The 24,249-nt window shown below is 38.7% G+C and overlaps 2 protein-coding genes and 1 pseudogene across 2 annotated transcripts; all 3 read left to right on the top strand.

Moving 5' to 3' along the window:
* The first annotated feature begins 25 nt into the window (after positions 1-25).
* Positions 26-3,162, top strand: LOC136282301 (XIAP-associated factor 1-like). The gene is made up of 2 exons (XM_066169760.1): positions 26-75; positions 922-3,162. Exon 2 carries the CDS (start codon positions 1,835-1,837, stop codon positions 2,810-2,812), a length of 978 nt encoding a protein of 325 aa, XP_066025857.1. The 5' UTR covers positions 26-75; positions 922-1,834; the 3' UTR covers positions 2,813-3,162.
* Positions 3,163-3,717: 555 nt separating this feature from the next.
* Positions 3,718-8,193, top strand: LOC136282440 (uncharacterized). Its single transcript, XM_066170096.1, has 5 exons — positions 3,718-3,762; positions 4,126-4,190; positions 5,275-5,307; positions 5,808-6,130; positions 7,967-8,193. Exons 1-5 carry the CDS (start codon positions 3,718-3,720, stop codon positions 8,191-8,193), a joined length of 693 nt encoding a protein of 230 aa, XP_066026193.1.
* A 6,867-nt stretch (positions 8,194-15,060) lies between these two features.
* On the top strand, positions 15,061-17,860 carry LOC136282439 (uncharacterized; annotated as a pseudogene).
* Positions 17,861-24,249: the final 6,389 nt, after the last annotated feature.

Here is a 24,249-nt window from a genome sequence, read left to right as displayed (position 1 = left end):
TGTATCTATTTACTATAGGAACCGCGCGGGATGTTAAAGAACGCGAGAAAAGTCTGTAAAGCCGGTAAAACAATAGTAAGTGTGGTCTATTCCATGGGTTACAATAGAATATTGGTCAATACCTTACTTATTTTGTAAAACGTAGTATTCCAGAATGAATTATTTCCAACCGAGCTACTTACTATGACAAAAGTAGACAAAAAATCTGGAGCCTAACAGACAATTTCGTTAATGGCTCCTCAAAAAAGGTGCGCATTACAACTATTCTAATTTTGAATGACCACAAGTGCCCACATATTTCCTAACATACTCGGTAATATAGAAGGAACGAAAAATTGCATAATCCGATGGATCGTTATCGGCAACTAAAGAGCGTGCTCACTAAAGCTAAAACTATTGAAGACTTGTTGCCAGCTAGTGTCTATATTTTACTATCAAATCAGTGCACTCACTTAATCGAAAAAACAAAGTTTGTTGTCGTGGTCCCACAGGAGTGCTGTTTTATACTCAGGATAATGACTTTACGCACAGGAACGCAGGAGCTACTAAAAAATTATCTGGTGAGAGAAAGAGTAAAATTTGTTTAATATGCCACAATGCACTTTTCCAGTCTTTCGTATTTCAAAAAAGTTTCTCTGAGTAGCACACACATTTGGCGCGCGTGACCAAGAAGAGATTTATTTTCATTTCCAACCATAAAAGCGGTTTTGAATTGAGAGGCATTCCCGCGTCCGCTAAAACAAGGTCAGATATAAGAGAAGAAGAATATGATTGAAAGTACGATGACAAAATAAAAAAGGCATTATCATACAATTATCTTACTTTTTTACGAAAAACGCTCGTCTTGTTCTTGTGGATGTCGTCTTCTTTCGATTACACCACCGGCATTAATATTTCCTTGTTGCTCTGTCATTTCCACAGCCCCGTTACGACGAGGAGTGGGTTCCCTGGCTGTTCCTGAAGCATTCTGATCATGAATGGTTCTGGTGGGTTCCGTAAGAGCTCCTTGATTCGCTGGTGGCTGCATGTTTCTTACCATGTGGAGGAGTTTGATGATACAGCACGTTACCACAATCATCCAGATGAAGCAAGCAGCATTAAGTGGCTCAGTCTCCATGACAGTTCAGTTCTTGTGTGTGTGCCAGAGTGTGTGCCTTAAAGCCTGCGTGTGTGCCTTAAAGCCTACGTGTGTGCCTTAAAGCCTACTTGTGTGCCTTAAAGCCACGGAGTGTGTGCGTTAAAGCCAGCGTGTGTGCCTTAAAGCCAGCATGTGTGCCTTAAAGCCAGCATGTGTGCCTTAAAGCCAGTGTGTGCCTAGAGTGACTGATTGATTTCAAATATTCGATCAATATCATCACTCATCTCATAAAAACTCGCCTTCTCTTTCCCTCATGGGAGAAAGATAAACAATACCCAAGGAACGAGGTTGATTAATCCACAAGAATGGCAGGATAGCGAATCTCACAAGACCTTCGACTATGCCAGTGTCATGTTTATTGCTGGTCAAGTATCGTTGAGAAATATGTCGAATCTTCCTCACGATTTAAATTGTTCCTTCCATTATTACTGGTGCACCGGAAGTTGTTTTAAAGAGCGGGAAGACTGGGTGCTATAGGTTTAGAAATTTTCAGATATTACGAAATGGTGCTAATTCAGCAATAAAGCAAGTTTATAAAACTTTCTGGAAAACCTAAATTTAGGGAAATGAGGTAACATACAGTATAAATACGACTGCCCAAACAATGATCTAGCAGTTTCATTCAACTCAGACAGAAATCAAGCGGCCGTCCATCCTTAAAAGTAAGGAAATTTAAAAGAACGCGTCGTCACAAACATGGACAACGAAGGATCGATTTGTGAAAATTGCAACAGACAGGTTCCCTCAGAAAATTACGAAATGCACTTCGTACACTGCAAAAGAAACCTCAAATTGTGTTCGCTGTGCGGAGAAGCGATACAAAGAAGCAAAGAGAGAGAACACTTTGAGGAAAATCATGTGGAAATAAACTGTGTTCAGTGCGGACAAAAAACAACGAGAAGTGAAGAAGGCAATCATTTGGCTTACGAGTGTGGAAAGCGACCAATTAATTGCCATTACTGTGAACTGAGGCTACCCAGAGAAAGAATGTCAGAGCACCAGGAATTTTGCGGATCCAGAACGGAATTCTGCCACAAGTGTAGTCGATATGTTTTGGTTAGGGACTTTATGGACCATGATAGCGCATGCGACGGGGGAATAAACAATCGGCAACACGATTTGCCTGTGTCTTTGCCTTGTGAATTCTGTGGATCGCTGATTCAGCAAGATGAACTTGATGTTCATCAACGTGAATGCCAGCGTCTAGAGGAAACAGAAGGCTCTCAAATCCCTCTCGTTGTAGAAGATAGCGATGGTGTGTTTCGTGAAATGGTACGAACGCCTGACAGTTTCACAAGCTCGGACTCGTATGACGATATCGAAACCGAAAGTGAAGACAACAGCATTGTTGCTCTGCCTTGTGAAATCTGTGGCGAACTGTGTCCATCTGATAAATTGATGGAACACCAGGAACAATGTATCCAAGAGAGAGAAGGCGTTCAGGGTTCTGGTTCACCCTCCGAAAACGAAGAACCTTTGCACAGAAGCGATCGATCTCACTTCCGGTTCTCAAGACTTCATCAGAATCCGATGGACAACGGGAGAGAAGATGACCCCTTCACTTTTGCGAATTTTACAATGGAAGGAGTCCCTTATGATCTCATGGCAAACATTTTCCGCGACCTGGAAGATCGACGATGGCCATTTGAAATGATGAGGAATATGTGGTCGTGAACTTGACCGACAAAATTGATTATGTAAGAGCTGAAATATGCAAATTTAACCCGTGTTTGTGTATCTCAAGTTCGAGTACATGTAAATTGTTTTTTTCTTGAAAAAGTAAGTCAAAATAGAAAACATTGTAACTCGAACCTTTTCAATACAGCTACTTATTCTACTTCCCTTTTAATACCGAATATTTGTATGAGGTGGGTTTCGGAGCTTCTAAAATATTAAACTGAGTACTCCTTGGTTGTATTTGAATAAACGCAGTAAATGTCAAACCTCAACCCGTTCACTGCTTCTGTATCTAGTTACTATAAGAAGTGTTAAAGAAATAAACCCCAACATTTTTGTGATTTATAAGTTTATTTTTACATTTCACGTGCTTTGTTAATACAAACTGACTACACTGGCATTAAAACAAGTCTGCGACAACTTAAGCAATAAATAGCACCATCTATCAACTAATAAGCGTAATAACCCGCGCGGGATGTTAAAGAACACGAGAAAAGTCTGTAAAGCCGGTAAAACAATAGTAAGTGTGGTCTATTCCATGGGTTACAATAGAATATAGGTCAATACCTTACTTATTTTGTAAAACGTAGTATTCCAGAATGAATTATTTCCAACCGAGCTACTTACTATGACAAAAGTAGACAAAAAATCTGGAGCCTAACAGACAATTTCGTATATATTCATATTTCCTAACATACTCGGTAATATAGTAGGAACAAAAAATTGCATAATCCGAAGGATCGTTATCGGCAACTAAAGAGCGCGCTCACTAAAGCTAAAACTATTGAAGACTTGTTGCCAGCTAGTGTCTATTTTACTATCAAATCAGTGCACTCACTCAATAAAAAAAAACAAAGTTTGTTGTCGTGGTCCCACAGGAGTGCTGTTTTATACTCAGGATAATGACTTTACGCACAGGAACGCAGGAGCTACTAAAAAATTATCTGGTGAGAGAAAGAATAAAATTTGTTTAATATGCCACAATGCACTTTTCCAGTCTTTCATATTTCAAAAAAGTTCTTCTGAGTAGCACACATATTTGGCGCGCGTGACCAAGAAGAGATTTATTTTCATTTCCAACCATGAAAGCGGTTTTGAATTGAGAGGCATTCCCGCGTCCGCTAAAACAAGGTCAGATATAAGAGAAGAAGAATATGATAGAAAGTGCGATGACAAAAAATAAAAAAGGCAATATCATACAATTGTCTTACTTTTTTACGAAAAACGCTCGTCTTGTTCTTGTGGATGTCGTCTTCTTTCGATTACACCGCCGGCATTAATATTTCCTTGTTGCTCTGTCATTTCCACAGCCCCGTTACGACGAGGAGTGGGTTCCCTGGCTGTTCCTGAAGCATTCTGATCATGAATGGTTCTGGTGGGTTCCGTAAGAGCTCCTTGATTCGCTGGTGGCTGTATGTTTCTTACCATGTGGAGGAGTTTGATAATACAGCACGTTACCACAATCATCCAGATAAAGCAAGCAGCATTAAGTGGCTCAGTCTCCATGACAGCTCAGTTCCTGCGGCAAAATTGACAAAAGCCTTTAAAGAAGAGTCCAGCAAGGAAATTAAATGTTTTTTTTAAGTAAAAAGTAGAACTTACTTATTCACTAACTCTCTCTCTTTCAGATACACGAGGTTTTTGTGTTTATAGGCAAAGGCCGAGTCAGTTGTGGTAGCAAACACACCGAGGGGAAGAGATAAATAAGTATGATCACCCCCCTGCGGTAACGAACAAATCTTACACCGCGGCACGGTATAATGTGTTCCCATCCTGACGAAACAAATGAATAAAACAAAGGAAAAAGCTCACGTAATCATTTGGCAGTTTCGTTCTCGTCAAATGATCACATATAGAGCTATTGTGAAATATTTTCATTCTTAACGTAGGTTTTAATCACTATGAAGGAATCTTTTGATTATTTTGAAAATAGAAATCCTCCGCATAAGAAGTAAGAATATTATGAACAGAAATCATACACGCTAGGCTTTGAACGATAAAATTCATGTTGTTTTTTTTTTCGCTGGCTCTTACAACTCTCGTTCATGTTTTTCAACAAATTCGTATTGATGATGTTTATTTTCATCTTGCACTTCGTTTCTTTATGGTATAAAGGGGTAAGTTTCTAAAGAAACTGTGGTGCAGCGTCGGTGGGAGAGTATAGCAGGTAATTTAGTGTTAACAACTGGGTTGAAAACGTAAATTAGCCACCGTAAAGGGTAAAAAAGCTGACGTTTCGAGCGTTAGCCCTTCGTCAATCGCTCTGACGAAGGGCTAACGCTCGAAACGTCAGCTTTTTTACCCTTTACGCTGGCTAATTTACGTTTTCAACCCAGTTGTTAACACTAAATTACCTTCTTTATGGTATATTTTTGTCAACTTTTTGTTGTGTTTTTTCTTTGTCCAGCTTTTCTTCCATCTATTCCCTTTTTTATCCTCTATTTATTTGTTTTTCCCAGGGAAATTTATGCCTGGTTTACGTCAAACAAAAGGTAACGCATTCATCTCGTTTTTATTAATCTTGATTCCAAAATTATGATGTTTAAAGAAAGCGACAAAACTTTTGAGTCTGTTAAACATGTTTCGACAGAAACTTCTGTCATCTTCAGTTAATTACTGTACAAAGCGTTGAAAGTTGAATTATATAGTAAGTAGAACAATGCTAATTATGGCGAATAGTGACAACAAGAAGAGAGGTAAAGCATGAAAGTGTGAGAATTAAAAGGATAATTTTAGATTTACATGGTGTAATTGCTCATTCAAGGATGGTTGTTCTCTTTGAATACGAATAGCCTCTTTTATCTTAAGTTGAAAGCTGGTAGAGGCGTGATCTAAAACATGGAAGTTATCTGCTAAACACAAGGGGAGACAATGTGGTTCTCCATCCTTGAATGAGCATTTACACCTTGTAAATCTAAAATTAAATGATTGAAAATTATGAAAACCATTAATTATTCCACGTGGGCTTCATGAACTGACGATTATATCGAAGCATTACGGATAGCAATTACGAAATAAAGGAATTTAGACCTGCGATTTCCTCGCTTGATGCTCATCAACGTGAATGCCAGCATCTAGAGGAAACAGAAGATTCTCAAATCCCTCTCGTTCTGGAAGATATCGATGGTGTGTTTCGTGAAATGGTACGAACGCCTGACTATTTCACAAGCTCGGACTCACATGACAATATCGAAACCGAAAGTGAGGACAACAGTATTGTTGCTCTGCCTTGTGAAATCTGTGGCGAACTGTGTCCATCTGATAAATTAATAGAACACCAGGAAAAATGTATCCGAGAGAGAGAAAGCGTTTTGGGTTCTGGTTAAGTAAGTAAGTAAGTAAGTAAGTTTATTAAATCTCCACCCAGTGGCTCTTCCGATTTAATTTACTCTAATTGGAAATCGAATAAAACTACCTATAAAAGTTACAATAATATCATGATAAAGAAACAAATACAAATAAAAAAACTAACATATTCTTTAAATTCTATACCTAAAAAAGATTCCTACGGACTGTCATATATTTCGCGCTTTACTGCACGCTTGAAAACTGAGAGTGTTGCGCTATTTTTCGTTTCTTCACTTATAAGAGAATTCCAGGCAGTGATTGCTCTATAACTAAAAGACCTCTGTGCTGTGGCTGTCCTACAAAAGGATACAACTAAGTTGTCTCTAGATCTAGTATTGTAGCTGTGGATAGCTGATCTTTTGTTGACCTAACACTCTAAATATGGTGGTGCAAGGCCATTGACTATTTTGTATAGCATCGTAACATCACGCAATAATAACTGGTTCTCAATAGAAGGCCAACACAGTGCCTGCAGCACTGGTGAGATGTGATCAAACTACTTGCTGTTTGTCAACACACGGGCAGCAAAGTTTTGTACAAGTTGCAATTTGTTTATGTTGTGCGCAAACGTTCCAGACCAAACTGTCGAGCAATAAAAGAGTTTACAAAAAACTAGACAATTCAGAATGGTGGTAAGTACTGATTTGGAAAACAAGTGCCTAGCTCTGCTTATCTGGCATAGGGTAGAAATAAGAGACGAGGTCAGGGTGTTAACGTGTTCATTAAAAGTAAGGTTCGAGTCCAATATTATACCCAGGTCTTTGACTGAGGATACAGGAATTAAGTGTTGCCCAAGAAAGGGGACTCTGATATCAGGAACCCCACTTAAAAGCTGTTTCGTTCCAAAAAGAATAAGTTTAGTTTTGTCTGGATTAATAAGCAACTTATTCGTACAGCACCAGAAGGCAATAAGTCGGAGATCTTCCGAGACTTTTGCAAGGCAGGAGTCAATATTATTCGATGAACACGAAAGATAAATCTTTGTGTCATCAACATATGACTCTACGCTTTAAAACTTCACAACGGACGGTAGGTCGTTCATGTAAAGGCTGAACATAAGAGGCCCTAGAATGGACCCCTGTGGTACGCCATGTGTGACAGTTAACTCACTAGAGCGAGATGTGCCGAGTCGTGTTGACTGCATTCGGTTTGTAAGATAGCTCTCAAACCACTTTGACGCTTCATTTGACGCACCGAGCCCTCTCAGCTTGGTGAGGAGAGTTCTATGACATATGCTGTCAAAAGCCTTGCTCAAGTCGATTAGGACCATAGCCGTGATCTCCTTTTTATCCATCGCTTTATATATATGACCGGTGACAAGCAAACTCAGTGTTTTAGTAGAATGGTGTTTACGGTTTCCGCTTTGATGACAGGTGAGGTTGCCTTGTTGAGTCAAATAATCAGTGAACTGATTCAGGGCGATCTTTCCGGTCACTTTAGAAAGTACAGGCAATAATGAAATAGGGCGATTGTTACTTGGAATCTCGTGATCACCATCTTTAAGATGTGGCACTACTTCCGACTTCTTCCAGACACTAGGGAAAACAGAGTTGCTAAAAGAAGAGTTTATCAATGTAGTTAGAGTTGGTAATATATAGGGTAAACAGTCCTTGATCACAAACACTGGAATTCTGTCATAGCCTGGAGCTTTATTAGAAGGCATAGCCATAATCACTTTTCGCACATCTTCACTGGTTATTGCTTTGAAGTCAAACAGTTCATCACAATGAGTTGAACCGAGATAAACAGGAGTAGTTGGTAGGCCGTGAAGGCGAGCGAGCTCCGCAGAGTCATCGGTAGAAGGTAGTTCAGCCGCCGAAAACGAAGAACCTTTGCACAAAAGCGATCTTACTCACTTCCGGTTCTCAAGACTCCATCAGAATCTGTTGAACAATGGGAGAGAAGATGAACCCTTCACTTTTGCGAATTTTACAATGGAAGGAGTCCCTTATGATCTCATGGCAAACATTTTCCTCGACCTGGAAGATCGACGATGGCCATTTGAAATGATGAGGAATATGTGGTCGTGAACTTGACTGACAAAACTTTTAATGCAAGAGCTGAAATACGCAAATTTAACCTGTGTTCAGGTGTATCAAGTTCGAGCGAGGTATAATTTTTTTTCTTGCCGTGTTTTAAAAAAGTTATTCAAGATAGAAAACATTGTAACTCCAACCTTTTTAATGCAGCTATTTATTCTACTTCCCTTTTAAAACCGACATTTTTTTAGGTAGGTTTAGGAGGTTCTAAAATATTAAACTGAGTACTATTGTTTGGCTGTGTTTGAATAAACGCGGTAGAGGTCAAACCTTAAAGCGGTCACCACTTCTGTGTCTGTAGTTACTGTAAGAGGCGTTAAAGAAATAAACCCTCGCAGGCATAATCAACTTTTTTTTCGATTTATAAGCTTATTTTTACCTTTAAGGTGCTTAGTTAACACAAATGAAATATATTGGCCTTAAAACAACTCTACGACAACTTAAGCAATGAACAGCACCATCCATCAGCTAATCAGCGTAATAACCCACGCAGAATGTTTGGAGAACACGAGGAAAGACTGTAAAGCCGGTAAAACGATAGAAAGTGTGGTCATTCTATGGGTTACAATAAACATTGGGTCAATAGTTCAGTTATCTTTTTTGATTTATTATTCCAGAATGAATCATTTTCAACCGAGCTAAGTTCCACGAAAAAAGTAAACAAAAACTCTGGACCCATTGGATAATGTCATTAATGGGCTCGTCAAAAAAATGCGCATTGTAACTAATCTAAATTTGAATGACCATAAGTGTGTATATATTTCCTAAAATATATATGAAATAATATAGAAGTGACGAAAAATTGCACATTCCGAAGGATCGTTATCGGTAACTTGAGAGCATGCTCATTAAAGCTAAAACTATTGAAGACTTGTTGCCAGGTAGTTTCTATTTTATCACCAAATAAGTGCACTCACTCAATCAAAGAAACAAAGTTTGTTGTCGTGGTCCCACGGTAGTGTTGTTTTATACTCAGGATAATGACGTCACGCACAGGAACGCATTAGCTACTTAGAATTATCTGGTGAGAGAAAGAGTAAAATTTGTTTAAAATGCCACAATGCATTTTTTCAGTCTTTCACATTTTAAAAAAGCTAAAACACTTCTCATGTCCAATTGTTGCACTGAAGTCGTCGGATGATGAATTGTTTAAATGCGTTTTTCAGTCATTCTGTGTAACTCACACACATTAATGAGATTCGTTTTTATTCCCAACTGTAAAAGTGGTTATAAGAGGCATTCCCGCGTCCGCTAAGATAAGTGCAGATATATAAGAGATGAAGAATTTGATAGAAAGTACGATGACAAAAAATGAAAAAGTCATTATCGTTTAATTGTCTTACTTTGTTACGAAAAACGCTCGTCGTGTTCTTGTGGATGTCGTCTTCTTGCGGTTACACAGCTGGGAGTTGTATTTCCGTGTTGTTCAGTCCTTTTTTACAGCTCCGCTACGACGAGTAGTGGGTTCCCTGGCTGTTCCTAAGACACTCTGATCATGAATGGTTTTGGTGGGTTCCGTAAAAGGTCCTTGATTCCCTGGTGTCCGCATGTTTCTTACCATGTGGAGGAGTTTGATAATACAGCACGTTACCACAACCATCAAGATGAAGCAAGCAGCATCAAGTGGCTCAGTCTCTATGACAGTTCAGTTCCCGCGGAAAAATTGAAACAAACCTCTAAAGAAGAGCCTGGCGAGGAAAAAAAATAATTCGAATGAAAAATAGAACTTCTTACCAATTCATAAACTTTTCTCCTCCAGATGCAAAAGGGTTTGTGCTTATAGACACGGGCCTAATCAAATGTTCTCGATGTCTGCCTCTACGCGTGGTTTTAGCGACCTATTTTCATGAATGTCTACGTGGTCATCATGGTTGAGATTACCAGTTTCCTCTAAAGGGCCGATATAAAGCCAGCGCGAGTGCCTTAAAGCCAGTGTGTGTGCCTTAAAGTCAGTGTGTGTGCCTTAGAGCCAGCATGTGTGCCTTAAAGCCAGGGTATGTACCTTAAAGAGAGCGTGCGTGCCTTAGAGCCAGCGTGTGTGCCTTAAAGCCAGCGTGCGGAAGCATCCTTATTACCTTTTGTCGGTATTCATGGTTTACTTATCGGTTGGTCATGGTTGACCGCAAACGAGTGATTTTTAGGTGAACTTTCATGACAGATATAATGCATTCTATTTTCGATGTACACAGATTTCTGAGTTCATATGATGGGCTAGACCACTGATAAGCGATTTTGATAGCGGGGGTTGTTCGTTCAAGTGCTTGAAAGTTTTGACTTCTACGTTCTTACCTTCCCTGATGAACACCAGCCATAAGCTGTTTCTCGATCGTCGACATGTCCCGACATGGTGTTCTCCTGAATCCAGTCTCTAATGCGGTACAACGTGCGTACCTATGGCAGCCATCTAACTCACTCCAGAGTGACTGATTGATTTCAAATACTCGATCAATGATCATCACTCATCTTGTAAACACTCGCCTTCTCTCTCCCTCATGAGATAAAGAAACAATACCCAAGGAACGAGGTTGATTAACCCACAAGAATGGCAGGATAGCGAATCTTACAAGACTTTCGACCATGCCAGTTTCATGTTTATTGCTGGTCAAGTATCGTTGAGAAGTATGTCGAATCTTCCTCACGATTTTATATTGTTCCTTCCATTATTACTGGTGCACCGGAAGTTGTTTTAAAGAGCGGGAAGACTGGGTGCTATAGGTTTACAAATTTTCAGAGATTACGAAATGGTGCTAATTCAGCAATAAAGCAAGATTATAAAACTTTCTAGAAAACCTAAATTTAGGGAAATGAGGTATTATACTGTATAAATACGACTGCCCAAACAATGATCTAGCAGTTTCATTCAACTCAGACAGAAATCAAGCGGCCGTCCATCGTTAAAGGTAAGGAAATTTAAAAGAACGCGTCGTCACAAACATGGACAACGAAGGATTTGTGTTCTAAAACGAAACTAAAACAATAGTATACACTATGACCTCCTACAAAGTTAAGTGACAGGAGCAGAAGCCTTTCGGTTATTTAAGTGCCTTTAAATCCATTCAACAGTTTTCCAGTTTATGTCGCTCTCTGGCTCGGTATTTTTTAAGTTACATTTCTATTTTGTTTTTAAAAGAACCGATTGCCACAGTCGAGTCACTAAGTAAAAGTACTCAGTTTAATATATTTGAGGACCTCCGAAACCCACCTCAAACAAATTTTCGGTTTTAAAAGGGAAGTAGAATTACCAGGTATATTGAAAAGGTTCGAGTTACAATGTTTTCTATCTCGACTAACTTTTTTAAAAACACTGTAATGGATGGATAGATTACAGATATCTAAAACAATGTAATGATTATGGAAATATAACGAAAGCTCAAAGAATACAACTGAGATGTTCATGAGACACTGATCATGACATGAATGGACAACAATGTGAGCAGCCACGTGCACTCAAATCTCTTTCATGAAGAATTTGGTCAGGAATACAGGTCAGCTCTGAAAAAGACCTGTTGGGATGAAAATGTGCAATTAAAATGTGTTCATGATCTCTCTTCTTTTTTTTGTTTACTGTTTATTTCTGCTTGCTTTCGATTGCGTATACCGGTATTCAAAGCAGCGATTGAAAATATACTCATCTTATCGAGCGATAAAATAAATTATTTTCAAAATCTAGAAAACTGGCCACAGGAGTAGCTTGAAAGAGCGGCACAGGAAACTGGATAAAAGGAGTGTAAAACTGATTGATTAATTTCTCCTATCTTTTTTGAAATGATGTTATTCATCGTTTTCTCGAGGAAGTGGGCGATTTGCAATTCTTTGACGGAAAAATGTACTTGGCTCCGTAGCCATATGCTGTACACCGATCGCTGTCCCGATGTAGTTTCCTCCTGACTCCAGAACTCCTCTCTGATGCGGCATAGCATGCATCTCTATGGGAGCCATCTCACCTACTCTAGGCTGTAAAGGCGTATCAAGTATCAGGTTCTCTCTGTCTTGAACATCCATCATGGCACCGTCCTGTTCCGCTCGTTGCTGCCACAACCGCATCAAGACTAAGTGGTTCATGACGACGAAAAACATTATTATGAACAAAATAAATAGACAGGCGAGGCTCTCGATCTCAATAACTGACATTGTACTAATAAAACTGTAAATCTCTGACTGAAATCGTCTGTCCAAAGCAATAAATGGAGCTTCTGCCCGTAAAAGGAACCAAGTAGAAGAATGAAACTTGCATTGGATGTATTTGTTTCATCTTTGATAACGCCTGAGGAGGATTTCATATTATGATACGGAAGGGGGTAATTATCTCACGACGTCAATCAAACATAAATCGACCCCCTTAATTGGTTATGAAATAGAAAGAGGTCACATCGAGAGAAATAAATATACATATTCTGGACTTGGACTTGGAGTCGGTCGTAAGTAAGAAAGGAATCGGTTATAAATGCGAATCACTTACACAAATACGCCAACGAAGCATGCTTAAGTAAACGACCTTTGTTCAATTATCAACTCACGCGCTGTCACGCTTTCACAACGTTGAATTCAAACGAAGTAACGGATCAATTTACCTTCTGGGCTTCAGAGTTCATGTGTAGTGTCAGGTGACTTTTTTTCGATTTATAAGTTTATTTTTACCTTTAAGGTGCTTACTTAACAATTATTAAATACATATATTGGCCTTAAAACAACTCTACGACAACTTGAGCAATTAACAGCACTATCCATCAGCTAATCAGCGTAATAATCTACGCGGGATCTTTGGAGAACACGAGAAAAGTCTGTAAAATTGGTAAACGATAAAAAGTGTGGTCTATTCTATGGTTTACCACAAACAATAGGTCGCTAGCTCAGATATTTTGTTAAATGTAGTATTCCAGAATGAGTCATTTCCAACCGAGCTACTTACCATGACAAAAGTAGACAAAAAATCTGAAGCGCAACGAATAATTAAGTTAATGGCTCCTAAAAAGGGAGCGCAGTACAACTATTCTAATTCTGAATGGCCACAAGTGCCTACATATTTCCTTGAGTTTTATTATGACATACTCGGTAATACAGAAGTGAAGAAAAATTGCACAATACGAAGAATCGTTATCGGTAACTAGAGAGTTTGCTCACTAAACCTAACCTGTTGAAGACTTGTTACTGGGTAGTTTTTATTTTTCTATCAAATCAGTGCACTCACTCAATTAAAATTACAAAGTTTGTTGTCGTGGTCCCACAGTAGTGTCATTTTATACTCAGGATAAAGACTTCACGCACAGGAACGCAGTAGCTACTAAAAAGTTATTTGGTGAGAGAAAGAGTAAAATTTGTTTAAAATGCCACAATGCACTTTTCCAGTCTTTCATATTTTAAAAAAGCTAAAAAATCTTCTTATGTCCAATTGTTGCGCTGAGGCCGTCGGATGCTGAATTGTTTAAATGCGCTTTCAGTTATTCTGTATAGCACACACATTTAGCACGCGTGGCCAAGAAGAGATTTGTTTTTGTTCCCAACCATAAAGCGGTTTTAAGAGACATCCCTGTGTCCACTAAAACAAGTTCAGATATGATAGGAAAAGAATATGATAGAAAGTACAATGGCAAAAAATAAAAAAGGTATTATCATACAGTTGTCTTACTTTTTTACGAAAAACGCTCGTCTTGTTCTTGCGGATGTCGTCTTCTTGCGGTTACACCGCCGGCGGTTATATTTCCGTGTTGTTCCGTCCTTTCCATGGCACCGTTACGACGAGGATAAGGTTCCCTGGCTGTTCCTAGGGCATTCTTATGATGAATGGTTGTGTTGGGTTCCGTAAGAGCTCCTTGATTCCCTGGTGGCTGCATGTTTCTTACCATGTAGAGTAGTTTGATGATACAGCAAGTTACCACAATCCTCCAGATGAAGCAAGCAGCATCAAGTGGCTCAGTCTCCATGACGGTTCAGTTCCTGCGGCAAAATTGATAACAGTCTCTAAAGCAGAGCCCAGCAAGGAAATTAAATGTTTTTTTTGCAAAAAATTGAACTTACTTATTCCTTAACTGTCGCTCCTTCAGATACACTAGGGTTTGTGTTTATAGGCAAAGGCCGAAAGAGTTGTGGTAGCAAACAGACCGGGGAGAACGAATTAATGAGAATGATCACCCCTTGCGGCAGCAGAAAAATGGTATTAAAACCCTTGGCGCGCCACTTCAAACAAACAAACAACAAAATAGTTCCAGAAGTTACGACGTGATCATCATGTCGTAACTTCTGGAATGATTTGCAGTTTCGTTCTTGTCAAATGATCAAATATAAAAGCTATTGTGAAATAGTTGCATTCTTATCATAGTTTTTCACATCATAAAGGTATCTTTTGATTATTTTGAAAATAGAAATCGTCAGCATAAGAAGTAAGAATATTATGAATAGAAATCATGCACGCTAGGCTTTGAACGATAAAATTCATGTCACATTCATTCATTCACGTCTTTATTCGCAGTTCAAATATATGACTTTCATATATTCTTAACCGTTTAAAATTCATGTTGTTGTTTTTATTTCGCTGCTCCTACATTCCTCGTTCGTGTTTTTCTTCAAAATGTTTATCGTTGATGTTTATGTTCATCTTGCATTTCGTTCCTTTATGGTATATTTTTGTCTACTTGTCGATGTGGTTTTTCTTTGTCCGGCTTTTTTTCTCTTACTCTTCCTCTTTTTTTTTTCCTCATTCTGCTTCACAGCTTCTCCTTTTTCAAAAAATTGTTTCCTATTTGCTCGTGATGTTTAACACCTTTTTACAATTCTTTCATCTATTCATTTATTTATGTGTTGCCACAGATCCACGAGAACCTAATTATCAATTATAGGAGGGCAATCCTTTTGGCGACATTCATGCCTGGTTTACGTCAAACAAAAGGTAACATATTCATCTCGTCTTTATCAATCTTGATTCCAAAATTATGAAAACCATTTATTATTCCCCGCGAGCTTCGTGAACTGACGATTATATTGAAACATTACGACTAGCAATTACGAAATAAAAGAATTGAGATCGGCGATTTCCTCGCTTAATGCTCATCAACGGGAATGCCAGCGTCTGGAGGAAACAGAAGATTCTCAAATCCCTCTTGTTGTGGAAGATATCGATGGTGTGTTTCGTAAAATGGTACAAACGCCTGACAATTTCACAAGCTCGGACTCGCATGACAATCAGTTGAGACCGAAAGAGAAGACAACAGCATCGTTGCTCTGCCTTGTGAAATCTGTGGCGAACTGTGTCCACCTGATAAATTGATGGAACACCAGGAACAATTCATCCAAGAGAGAGATGGCGTTCATCGTTCTGGTTCAGCTTCCGAAAAGAACGTTTGTTCACAAGCGATCTTACTTCCGGTTCTCGAGATTGCATCAGGATCAGTTAACAACGGTAGAGAAGATGACCCCTTCACTTTTCCGAATTTTACGATGGAAGGAGCCCCTTATGATCTCATGGCAAACATTTTCTGCGACCTGGAAGATCGACGATGGCCATTTGAAATAATGAGGAATATGTGGTCGTGAACTTGACTGACAAAATTGATTATGTAAGAGCTGAAATATGCAAATTTAACCCGTGTTTGTGTATCATAAGTTTAAATACAGGTATAATTTTTTTTCTTACCGTGTTTTTGAAGGAGTTGGTCAAAATAGAAAACATTGTAACTCGAACCTTTTCAATACAGCAAGTGATTATACTTCCCTTCTAAAACTGAAAATTTGTATGAGGTGGATTTCGGATTATTACTTGGTTCCATTGAACGAAAGCGTTAAAGGTCAAACCTTAAAACAACTATACGACAATTTGAGCAATAAATAGCACTACCCATCAACTAATCAGCGTAATAACTAACGCGGGATGTTTGGAGAACACGAGAAAAGTCTGTAAAGTCTGTAGGTCGCTAGTTCAGTTATTTTGTAAAATGTAGTATTCTAGAATTAATCATTTCCAAGCGAGCTACATTCCATCATAAGTAAACAAAAACTCTGGAGCATCAGATAATGTCGTTAATGGCCCGTCAAAAAAGGTGCGCATTACAACTAATCTAAATTTGAATGACCACAGGTGTCTACATGTTTCCTAAATGTTTTAGGAAGAATTGTTACCGGTAACTAGAGAGCTTACTCACTAAAGCTAAAGCTATTAAAGACTTGTTGCCAGGTAGTTTCTTGTTGCACTGAGGCCGTCGGATGCTGGATTGTTTAAATGCGCTTTCAATTATTCTGTATAGCACACACATTTAACGCGTAACCAACAAGATATTTGTTTCTATTCCCAACCGTAAAAGTGGTTATAAGAGGCATCCCCGCGTCCACGAAAACAAGTGCAGATATAAGAGAAGAGGAATATGATAGAAAGTACGATGACAAAAATAAAAAAAAGCCATGCAATTGTTTTACTTTTTTACGAAAAACGCTCGTCGTGTTCTTGTGGATGTCGTCTTCTTGCAGTTACATCGCTGGCGGTTGTATTTCCGTGTTGTTCCGTCCTTTCCACGGCTCCGCTACGACGAAGAGTGAGTTCCCTGGCTGTTTCTAAGGCATTCTGATCATGAATGGGTCTTGTGGGTTCCGTAACAGCTCCCTGATTCCCTGGTGCCTGCATGTTTCTTACCATGTGGTGGAGTTTGATAACATAGCACGTTACCACAACCACCAAGATGAAGCAAACAGCATTGAGTGGCTCAGTATCCATGACGGTTCAGTTCCTGCGGCAAAATTGAAACAAGTCTCTAAAGAAGAGCCCAGCAAGGAAAAAATATATTTTGAATGAAAAATAGAATTCTTAGTAATTCATAAACTTTTTTCCTCCAGATGTACTAGGGTTTGTGTTTATAGACACGGGCCTAATCAAATGTTGTCGATATCTGCCTCTACGCGTGGTTTTGGAAACCTATTTTCATGAATGTCAACGTGCTCATCATGGTTGAGATTACCAGTTTCCTCTAAAGGGCCGATATAAAGCCAGCGTGTGTGCCTTAAAGCTAGTGTGTATGTCATAGAGCCATAACGAGCGCATATGCGCGTTATGTGCATATTACTCACGCTAGAGTGACTGATTGAAGTCCAATATTCGATCATTGATAAACAATACCCAAGGAACGAGGTTGATTAATCCACAAGAGTGACAGGATAGCGTCCTTCGACCGTGCCAGTGTCATGTTTATTGCTGGTCAAGTATCGTTAAGAAATATGTCGAATCTTCCTCACGATTTTAAATTGTTCCTTCCATTATTACTAGTACACCGGAAGTTGTTTAGAGAAGGAATTTTTTTATTACTTTGAAAACGAGAATCGTCAGCATAAGAACTAAGAATATTATGAAGAGAAACCATGCACGCCAGGCTTTGAACGATAAAATTCATGTTGTTTTTTTCGCTGCTCTTACAAGGAACAATGTATCCGAGAGGGAGAAGGCGTTCAGGGTTCTGGTTCAGCCTCTGAAAACGAAGAACCTTTGCACAGAAGTGATCGACCTCGCTTGCGGTTCTCGAGGCTTCATCAGAAGCCGTTGGACAACGGGAGAGAAGATGACCCCTTCACTTTTGCGAATTTTACCATGGAAGGAGCCCCTTACGATCTCATGGCAAACATTTTCTGCGACCTGGATGATGGACGATGGCCATTTGAAATGATGAGGAATATCTGGTCGTGAACTTGACCGACAAAACTGATTATGCAAGAGCTGAAATATGCAAATTTAACCCGTGTTTGTGTATCATAAATTCGAGTACAGGTATAATTTTTTTTCTTACCGTCAGACTAATGACCTCACGCACAGGAAAGGAGTAGCTGCTTAAATTATCTGGTGAAAGAAAGAGTAAATTTTTTCTTAAATGCTACAATGCATTTTCCAGTCTTTCAGATTTTAAAAAGCTAAAAAATCCTCTTATGTCCTATTGTTGCACCGAGGCCGTCGGGTGCTGAATTGTTTAAATGCGCTTTCAGTTATTCTGTTTAGCACACACGCGCGTAACCAAGAAGAGATTTGTTTTTGTTCCCAACCGTAAAAGTGGTTATAAGAGGCATCCCCGAGTCCGCTAAGACAAGTGCAGATATAAGAGAAGAGGAATATGATAGAAAGTACGATGACAAAAAATGAAAAAAAAGGCATTCAATTGTCTTACTTTTTTACGAAAAACGTTCGTCGTGTTCTTGTGGATGTCGTCTTCTTGCAGTTACACCACCGGCGGTTGTATTTCCGTGTTGTTCCGTCCTTTCCACGGCTCCGCTAAGACGAAGAGTGAGTTCCCTGGCTGTTCCTAAGGCATTCTATTCATGAATGGTTAATGTGGGTTGCGTAGTAGTTCCTTGATTCCCTGGTGCTTGCATGTTTCTTACCATGTGGATGAGTTTGATAGTACAGAAAGCAGCGTTAAGTGGCTTAATATCCATGAATTGAATAAGCTTCTAAAGATGAGCCCAGCAGGGGATAAAATGTATTTTGATTAAAACTGAACTTCTTACAAATTCATAAACCGACTTCCGGCGATGGCAACTTAACTGAACCTCATTTAATATTTATGACTTTTGTTTTCGTCAAAGTAAAAACCCCGACCTTTCTGAGAGGTACTATATTGACGTTCCTGCGGCAAAATTGAAACAAGCCTTTAAAGAAAAGCCCAGGAAGGAGATTAAATATTGTTTTTAATAAAAAATAGGACTTCTTAGTTATTCATTAACTCTCTCTCTCTCCTCCAGATACACTAGGGTTTGTGTTTATAGGCAAAGGCCGAATCAGTTGTGGCAGCAAACGAGAAGAGATTAATAAGAATGATCGCCCCAGGCGGTAGCGGATAATTCTGAGAAATTTTCACCGTGGCACAGTTCAAACAAAAGAAAAAAAACAAACACTAAAGCAGTTTTAGAAGTTGGCAGTTTCGTCATTGACAAATGATCACATATAAAGATATTGTGAAACTGATGTTTTCATTCTTAACATAGTTATTAATCATTATAAAGGAATTTTTTGATTATTTTGAAAACGGGAATCGTCAACATAAGAAATAAGAATATTATGAATAGAAATCATGCACACTAGGCTTTGAACGGTAAAATTTATGTTGTTTTTTTCGCTGCTCTTACAATCCTCGTTCATGTTCTTATTCAAATTTTTATTGCTGATGTTTATCTTCATTATGCACTTCGTTTCTTCATGGTATATTTTGTCTACTGGTAGTGTTTTCTTTGTCTGGCTTTTTTTCTCGAATCTCTTCCTCTTTTTTTTTTTCCTCATTCTGCCTCGCAGCTTATCAGTAATCTGTAACTGCTACTGGAGGGCTTTAGTTTTCAACGCCGTAAAGAGCGATTTGGCAAGTTGCCTCTAAAATTGTCAGGGAGATATGTACTGCAATAATTTGGTATTTGGGCCCGATGAACTCGCATAAAACTTCCTTTCATGGAGTAAGGGAACTGGTGGCTCAATTTGAAAAGCTCATGTTCAGTTTACAACGTCGTGGGGCAGTAGATTGGACTCACATTAAGATCAAACAAAACGCAATAAATACAACAGACTGTAGAGATTTACATAAACCGAAAACAGCGTTACAGTTCAAATATCCATGCAGTATTATTCTTTATTAATCAACTCAATAATCAGCATTTACAATTTTAACGAAATTTATCTGCAATAATTTATTATTTAATCCATACAGGGTTGCCCATCTTTGTTTTCTTTCCGTATGGTAATATTGGCGTGCCTGATAACTGTTCATTTACCCCGATTATAGATTCGCATTACAAATTTGGTTTATGCTTTGTAAGCATCCTTCATTGATATTTTCGTTGTCTACCGTTTTCTGAGCCTAGAGAATTTTTTTCGTTTAAAGCTAAGCTTCCAAGCTGCGGATGAGTGATTTTTAACTTAGAATTTTCGTTCAAGTGTTTCGTAAAACTGTTAAGAGAAGATGTCAACATCCATCGAACAATTTTCACTCCTACTTTCATAGTTTGTAGCCCAATACGTTCTAATAATTGTGGTGTAATTTTTTGTGAAAATATATTTTAGTTTTCGAGAAATTATTTTTTCGTTCGACCGCTCAAATATGCAAATTTTCACCGTAAATTTTACCCGATTTGTGTGTCCTCTTGTAACGAATTTACTTGACCTCTGGTATTTCTTTCGTAAATATTTATGTCCGACATACTTTTCCTATGTCGAAAAGAAGCATCAAAACAAAGACAGTTTCAACAATGACCGATATGACAGAATCTACTGAGCTTCTAGCTTTTTAAAGACGTAAGGATAGTTATAAAGTTGCTGTAAAAATTTCCTTGTGTATTTGTGTTGTTCTATCGTGAGACGAACTCAAAGTCCGGCAAAATTTACTCGCTAGCGACTGAAATATACATGGTGTGCCTACTTTGTCGCCACCGTTTACTGGCATAAATCACTACAATTTGTAAAAAAGCTAGTCACGCAATAATTGATATCGACACAAATATTTACCCTTTATAAAAATTTTTGTTTATGTTAAATTAAAAATATTAGAGTATGTGCTTTATGCGGTCAGGAATCGTTTCAGTGGCAGTGAAGCAATTAAAGGCGGGTTGTTGCTTCAACGCTATTGAAATTTAAAGCATTCAGAAAGGAGAGCAAAGCGTGATGCTCTGGGAATAAAAACTTTAAGGGACCTTTTACATGATATCGGAGTGAGTTTTGTTCAAAAACGAGTTCATCCCGGTTGCCACATGATACCGGGGTAAAATTCTTTCGAAACAAGTCATTTCTGAATGAGTTTATTGGGTGTTTTCATTCCAGAACGAAACACTCATTGTGGACGACCTTTTGTACATGTATAGTGTAAACGCGGTACGACACTTATAGTGGTGTTCTTAGCTGCGAGGATCTCTTACATTCGTTTCTTCACCACAGTGCAAAATGAATTTCGTATATCTAAAATCATTATTCATAACTTGGATGGTATATTTGGACCCAACATATTGATCCGCTCCCAGTTGGTAAAGCGTTGCACCGGTATCGCAGAGGTCATGGGTTCAAATCCCGTACAGGCCTGAAATTTTTTTTCAGGTCCTATTTTCAACTACTCGTTTCAGTAGTGTTCTTAGCTGCGAGGATTTCTCACATTCCTGTATGAATCCTCTTTAGGAGCGAGGGAAGCGTAGAAAAATACAGGAAAGGACATAAATACTTGTTTTTACAGGCTGAATTATCTTGCATGTAAACACGATATGAAATTCTTTTGTTCCAGAACGAAACTCGTTTTGGAATTATGTAAAAGGTACCTTGGAGATGGACCATTTGACTTTTGAGGGGGAGGGGGGAGGGGGGACTTTTGCTAATTGCGCGATGTGTCCACTTCCTTTAAGGCTGTACTCGATATTTTTGGGGGTCCGTCCCTTAAATGCGATCAGGTCCCACAACCTTTCATGTGATAAAAGAATTTGGATTTATATGTATTACTCACGTTTTGGTTTTGTTTTTTTTTGTTTTTGTACTACCGAGCGAATTTCAAGTGATAATTTCAGGAAGTAAGAAGCAACAACAAAAGGATTCCTATCAAAGCGAGGTGCCTTTTTCAGTCATACCTGGTCGGACACCTTGAAAACAAAGGGTGACACGCAAGCAGTTTACTGCAAATTTGACATGAAAATAATTCTGATGCCTCTTTGAAAGGAAAAGAAGCTTGAACAGGAAATATCGCAAGATCTTTGGCTATGTTGCAAAAGAATACTCAATGTACTAGAAGTACACACATCGAGTTCTGGATGCTCTTGAATAGTCTGTTTAACAAATGCAGACGTACAGTTATTTTATTCCCTACCAAATAAGTAATTAACCAGTTCACGTGAATTTTAAGGAGTGAGATTGACAGCTCGTAGTTGGTAAATTACATTTTTTGTCTTTAGGTGCTAACGGGGGAAGGCGAAAAAATTGGTGGGTGAGGATGTTTATCTACCTTTTACCCTGTCTACCCGCGTTTTTCGCTCAATAAGATACCTGAAATAAGCATTACTTAGACGATTTTAATGATCTGACTTGAGCCTCTAGAGCACATCGATAAAGGAGTTTTTATTTTTGGGGATTTTTCAATTTTTTATGTTTGAACTGGTACTTTTTAGGGGTAGACATTAATTGTTGCCGCTCCCACACGGATGAGACTCATTTTATTTTTTTAATTTTATTGGGGTCGTTTTCGAAATTCCCGGTGCACACCCCCGCCCTGTTATGTATAGGGGTCCCCCGGAGATGCTGATACGTGCAGCACACTTTTAACTTAGCAAGGACAAATTCTGATGGGATTTTTGGTGAAGAGAAACAAATTTGGTCAGCATTTAGTAGCTAGTGCGAAAGGGCCCTTTACCACCGTGTGCATAATTACGCGTCCCGCCAGACGGCGGGAAGCCAACAAAGTGTTCAAACATTAGTATAGAAAACTCTGCCTCTGTCTATATTTTTGATAGCATATTGATCAATTCCCAATCGAGACCCAAGTCTGACGAGACGCCATCTCTTGGTATTTCGGAGGTTGATTCATCTTTGAATTTATATTTGTCACGCTTGTCATGCAACTGATATAATAAGATGAAGAAGATATATAAACTGGATGGTAGAGCATCACGTGATCATCGAAAAGGCTAATGAATCATAAATAATCAAGGTAAGAGTGTTATGCTAGATTTCTTTTTACAAATTGTAGTGATTTATACTAGTAAACGGTGGCGACAAGTAGGCACACCATGTATATTTCGTGGTCGCTAGCAAATAAATTTTGCCGGACTTTGAGTTCGCCTCACAAAAAAACTACATCACAATTAATGGGACATATTGGGCTACAAAATATGAAAGTAGGAGTGAAGGCGAATTTTGGGTGACTTGCCGCTGCTTGTCTGATACAAGCTGACATTAGCTCTTAATAATTATGGAAATATGTTGAAAACTCAAAGAGTACAAGCTGAGACGGTTCTTGGAACCCTGATTAACATGAATGGATGACAATAAGAGCAGTCACTGTATTTCACTGTATCACTGTATTTCTTTCCCGTCTCTGATATGATGATTCGGTGTTAAAAACGGATACATGATGTAAAAAGGTCAGCTCTGAAAAAGACAACAATTAAAATATTAATTGAAATTAAAATATTTTGCATGATGCCTCTTCTTTATTTGTTTGCTGTTTATTTCTGCTTGCTTTCGATTGCGTACTTCAATACAGTGATTTAAAAATGTAAACAGCTTATCGAGCAATAAAATAATTTATTTTCAATATCGAAAAAACTGGCCATAGGAGTGGCTTGAAAGAGCAGCACAGGAAATTGGAAAAAGGAGTGTAAAACTGCCTGACTAATTTCTCTCACCTTTTTTGAAATGAGTTATTCATCATTTTCTCGAGGAAGTGGGCGATTTGCGATTCTTTGATGGAAAATTGTACTTGGCTGCACAGCCATACGCTGTATACCAATCGCTGTCCCGATGTAGTTTCCTTCTGTCTCCAGAACTCTTCTCTGATGCGGTATAACATGCATGGCACCGTCCTGCTCCGCTCGTTGCTGCCCCAACTGCATCAAGACTAAGTGGTTCTTAACGACGAAAAAAATTATTAAGAGCAAAATAAAGAGACAGGCCACGCTCACGATCTCAATAACTGACATTGTACTAATAAAACTGTAGATCTCTACTACACCCAACTCCCACACATAGACAGGTAGAATATTAATACTACTGAATCAGTGATTTACCAAGGGTTTTTGCTACGCGCCTAAAAGAACGCAAGTTGATTGGTTTATGATTCCATGAGAGCCACGTTCCACGCATTTCTCAACCAAGATATCTACAACACCCACTCCCACGCACAGACAGGTAGAATATTAGTACTCCCAATGAATCAGTGATTTACTAGTGTGTTTTCGTCAAGGAATGCCCTACAAATACCGACATATGACACGAAAATAACTGTTAGATTTCATCCCGGAAAACTGCACCGACGGAGAAGAGAAATTTTCCACGTGCCTGATTTGTTCTTCACCGAACGATCGCCGAAAATGGTGCTCGGTAGAAAAGACCGAAATAAGGTTGGAACGTGA

The sequence above is a fragment of the Pocillopora verrucosa genome, chromosome 7, assembly GCF_036669915.1.
Source record: "Pocillopora verrucosa isolate sample1 chromosome 7, ASM3666991v2, whole genome shotgun sequence".
Taxonomy (NCBI): Eukaryota; Metazoa; Cnidaria; class Anthozoa; order Scleractinia; family Pocilloporidae; genus Pocillopora; species Pocillopora verrucosa.
The sequence above is the reverse complement of the archived record's forward strand: the minus strand, read 5'-3'. Positions and strand labels throughout refer to the sequence as shown.